A 4431-nucleotide genomic window follows, 5' to 3' on the forward strand; every position below is an offset into this window, starting at 1 on the left:
AACAATAAATTTTGTGTTTGAAATAAATTAACCTTAAGTTCTGATACCATTTTGTGAAACGCGGGGATCAATAGAAGAATTTTAAGGAAAAAGGGGTATTTTTGTCTTTTTTAAACTTTTAGGGAGTTTAAACAAATATTTTTAGGTGTAGGGAGTTGGAATAAATTTGAGTTGGGTATTAGGGATTTATTTACAATTTACCCAAAAAAATATGGGAATAAATATTTGGAGAAAAAATAGTTAATTAATTAATTAAATAATAAAATGGTTAGCTTATTGATGTCAGAGTTCGTGTGTCCATATATCTTTCATATGTCACATCCCTCAAGATCTCCCACCATAAAAGGATACATTTCTTGGGTAAATCAGTTCAATCATTTATTCATTCACCGACAGAAAGAGAGAGGAGAGCAAAGGTAGACGCGGACTCTGAAAATGGCGTTGCTTTCAGATCTCATCAATCTCAACCTCTCAGAATCCACTGATAAGATCATTGCCGAATATGTCTGGTTGAGTATTTTTCCAGTGGCATTCTCTGTTTCTTGGAACTTTTTTGCTTCTGCTTTTTGTTGCAAGGAGATTTGTGCTGGATGATGGTTGTGGGTTCTGGATTTTCCTCTGTTTTTTGTTGTTTTCCTCTGTTTTGTTTATGTGTTCCGATTTTTCGTGGTTTGGATAATTGTGAGATGGCTCTGTTTCATGTTGTTTCTTTTACGATGTTTTCGTCAGTTTTTGTTGAAAGTGAGTGTGAGTGGCTTTTTTGTTATGTTTTAATTAAAGGAGATCTTAGATTTGCGTATAGAATAATGGGATTTTGCCATTTAGTAAGTGTTCTAATAATTTGCTCCATTTATCAACCGATGGTATCTGGCTATCTACTGGTTTGTATTGTTTGACTATATATATTATTATATTGTTTCTTAGTTTCCTTTGATGGTGACTGCGGATCTAAAATATTATTTTTAAACTTCTACGTGTGTTTGTTTCTTGTATTTATGTTTATCCATTCTTGAGATGGGAAAGATATGATTTTTCCGTGATCTTAAATTTCTTAACTGTATCTCCAATGTTTTGTGGCCTCTTTTGCTAGCTTTTAAACTGTTTATTAATTAAGTAGTTACTTAGATGACCATTGTAGATGGTGTGATCACGTGAATTCATGTGGAGCCCAGGTAATATAGAGGTTGTGTCTGTTTTATGTGTAGTATGGACAGTCCCCTCCGTCATGCTAAAGCTCCGGCCTTCAGTGAAGCGTGTCCTTTGATCTTAAAAACCTTGGTCTTGGTGTGCTTTAAAGTCTCAAGGTGTTTAAGCGCACTTTACATGTGAGGATAGTAAGAGATGGAATGCATTATAACATTCATTAATCTTTTATTATAGACTAACAGTTATTTGTTTCATTGGCATCTAATAGTTTTTGAATTATATGTTTCGTATATGTTTGATGAAATTTTCTTTAAATATTTAGATTTTGGCATAATTTTTTTTTAACGGCACTTCAGTTCAATAAAGAACATACTTTGCTTTACGCCTAGGCTGTTCAATATCGTTATAAGCCTTACTGCACCTTCTGTATCTAATAACTATGTGTGATCGATTCTGAATAAATGTCTACCATGTTTCCTGTTTTTCCTGTTAATGTAGACGAAAATGAGCTATACTGTAATCCCCTGATTTTTTGTAAGTAATTCAACTTTGGCTTATTTATGAGGGAATCTAGTGTCATCCTAATTCGCATCGAGACTATTTTTTGTCGCCCTATTTCGATTAAATCCATGGTGCTCTCCATTCAATGGTTTTATCAAATATATAGTATTCCATTTTATTTCTCTTTATGAGTACTCTTTTCATTTGATTATAGATTACTCAAATATGTGTTATATCTATAATTGGCAGGATTGGTGGCTCCGGTATGGACCTTAGGAGTAAAGCCAGGGTGAGTAATTCCTTAGCTGAAAGTTCTATGTACATGTGCTCTGTATGTACTTGAGTTACAATATAATTGAGCCAACTTTTTGTTTTCTCAGACTCTTTCTGGAATGGTAAAGGATCCTTCGAAGCTTCCCAAGTGGAACTACGACGGATCAAGCACAGGTCAAGCTCCCGGAGAAGATAGTGAAGTAATAATGTAGTAAGTACTTTCGATTACAATGTCTACTTTTCTCTTTTTGATATTGTTCTCCACGAAGATTCAAATATTAATCATTATTTGTTATAATGCAATAAAACAGTCCTCAAGCTATCTTCAAAGATCCGTTCAGGAGGGGGAATAACATATTGGTGAGTTGAGCCGTTATACTTTTTATATATTTCAAATCTTATTGGCTTCAAAATTTGTTTCGAAATTTAAAATATTTTTCTCTCTCACAGGTAATGTGCGATGCTTACACTCCGGCTGGTGATCCAATTCCAACAAACAAGAGATACAGCGCCGCCAAGATTTTCAGCAATCCTGAAGTTGAAGCCGAAGAGCCATGGTAACATATCTCCAATTCTGGTGCGGAATATATCACAACTCATTTATTGGCTTGTAATTGTTCGAAATTTTTATTTCGATAGGTATGGTATTGAACAAGAATACACTCTTTTGAAAAAGGAAGTTAAATGGCCTCTTGGATGGCCAACTGGAGGTTATCCTGGACCTCAGGTAATTATAATCCCGAAACACAAATTTCCTTGGTGTTTTCTTGTCGCGGTTTCTTTATTTATTTATCTTCATTAGTTTACGCTTTAATTGTATACAGGGCCCATATTATTGCGGTGTTGGAGCTGACAAAGCTTTTGGACGTGACATTGTTGATGCACATTACAAGGCATGCCTTTATGCTGGAATCAATATAAGTGGCATCAATGGTGAAGTGATGCCTGGACAGGTAGAGTTGACTGCCTCTTAACATCTGTTTATGATGAGATATTTAATTCTTCTTCTGCTATATTTTTTCGGCCTAAAACTTGAGATTCTAAATTGTGCTATGATTTTAGTGGGAATTCCAAGTAGGACCTTCTGTTGGCATCTCGTCTGGTGACGAAGTGTGGATGGCTCGTTACATACTAGAGGTCATTTTCTTCAGTAATATAATGAGGGATTAAAATGAACTCTGTGATTTTTTTTAAATGTTCATTTATTGTTGACAGAGGATCGCCGAGATTGCGGGGGTTGTTGTCTCCTTCGATCCCAAGCCTATCCAGGTAAACATTTCCATGTCTCGCTTTATTTAATTTTTTCTTGTTAACCTGGCATTTTAAAAAGTTAAATGTAACGCTAATGAGTTGTCAATAGGGAGAAATACGTTATCAGGTGTCTAATACTACTGTGTTCAGTTTTTGTGTCTTTTTATGACTTATTGATTCTCGCATTCGCCCTTGCACTCGCCCTTATTGATTATATGCTATTTTTAACAACAGGGTGACTGGAATGGAGCTGGTGCTCACACTAACTACAGGTACTAGAGTCCTTTGATTCCTAGACAATTTCGTGTATACTGTCTTCCATTATATCTCAAAATAGTATTCTCTCAATTAATATTCTTTCAGCACAAAGTCCATGAGGAAGGAAGGAGGTTACGAAGTCATTAAGAAAGCTATTGACAAGCTTGGACTCAGGCACAAAGAGCATATTGCTGCATATGGTGAAGGCAATGAGCGTCGTCTCACTGGAAAGCACGAAACCGCTGATATCAAGACCTTCAAATGGGTAAAAAATTTTAAAAAATTCCTTTCAACGTCTAAATAACTAGCTCATGCAATATTTTCAATCCCTTGAATCTTGATCATGCTAGTTTCAAATAGTTTGGAATGTTTCTTCTGCTTGCAGGGGGTTGCGAACCGAGGTGCGTCCGTTCGTGTTGGTCGAGACACGGAGAGAGAAGGCAAGGGTTACTTTGAGGACAGGAGGCCTGCTTCAAACATGGATCCATATGTTGTCACCTCTATGATTGCAGAGACCACCATTCTTGGAAAACCTTGAGCTTATAAACAAAGCACTATCATTGTTGTTTATTTCTTGATTCAGTCAGTTTAACAATATTCTTGAGATTATTATTATTATTATTATTATTATTTTTATTATTATTATTATTATTATTAAAGTGGATAGGATGGATCTATTTTAGATTTTTTAATCTTTGGGGAACTTTGGTGAATGTCGGCTCTGTTTGTCCAAGGTTTTTGGAGTATGATTTATAACGTAGTTTTATTTTTTATTTTCAATATTGTGGGAAAAATATTTTTTCAAGAGTGATTTTGGACATGTGTTGAAAGAATGTATGGTTTTTTTGATTTTGTTTTTCAAGAAAATATTTTATATACTATACAGATGAAGGATGATATTTATACAAAAATATATTGGGATAGCTCTCTAGTAGTGTGTAACATTTAGTATATTTGAAAATATATTGTAAGGGGTGCTATAAAATATAATACAGTGTGATA

The 4431-nt window shown here is 34.7% G+C and overlaps 1 protein-coding gene across 1 annotated transcript; it reads left to right on the forward strand.

Annotated features, from left to right (window-relative positions):
• Window positions 1-295: 295 nt before the first annotated feature.
• On the forward strand, window positions 296-4209 carry LOC140976682 (glutamine synthetase cytosolic isozyme 2-like). Its single transcript, XM_073440936.1, has 12 exons — window positions 296-509; window positions 1897-1936; window positions 2028-2131; window positions 2232-2280; window positions 2371-2477; window positions 2560-2647; window positions 2745-2873; window positions 2983-3057; window positions 3136-3189; window positions 3406-3443; window positions 3535-3694; window positions 3815-4209. Exons 1-12 carry the CDS (start codon window positions 436-438, stop codon window positions 3965-3967), a joined length of 1071 nt encoding a protein of 356 aa, XP_073297037.1. The 5' UTR covers window positions 296-435; the 3' UTR covers window positions 3968-4209.
• The last annotated feature ends 222 nt before the right edge of the window (window positions 4210-4431 follow it).

Source organism: Primulina huaijiensis, chromosome 5 (genome assembly GCF_012295235.1).
Source record: "Primulina huaijiensis isolate GDHJ02 chromosome 5, ASM1229523v2, whole genome shotgun sequence".
In the NCBI taxonomy this organism is placed as follows: domain Eukaryota; kingdom Viridiplantae; phylum Streptophyta; class Magnoliopsida; order Lamiales; family Gesneriaceae; genus Primulina; species Primulina huaijiensis.

Bases quoted from the DNA above. Each gene is read 5' to 3' on its own strand.
- LOC140976682 (XM_073440936.1), top strand. From the start codon at position 436: ATGGCGTTGCTTTCAGATCTCATCAATCTCAACCTCTCAGAATCCACT. The intron at 510-1,896 runs GTTGAGTATTTT...TATAATTGGCAG, and splicing joins ATCATTGCCGAATATGTCTG to GATTGGTGGCTCCGGTATGG. The intron at 2,281-2,370 runs GTGAGTTGAGCC...TCTCTCTCACAG, and splicing joins GGAGGGGGAATAACATATTG to GTAATGTGCGATGCTTACAC.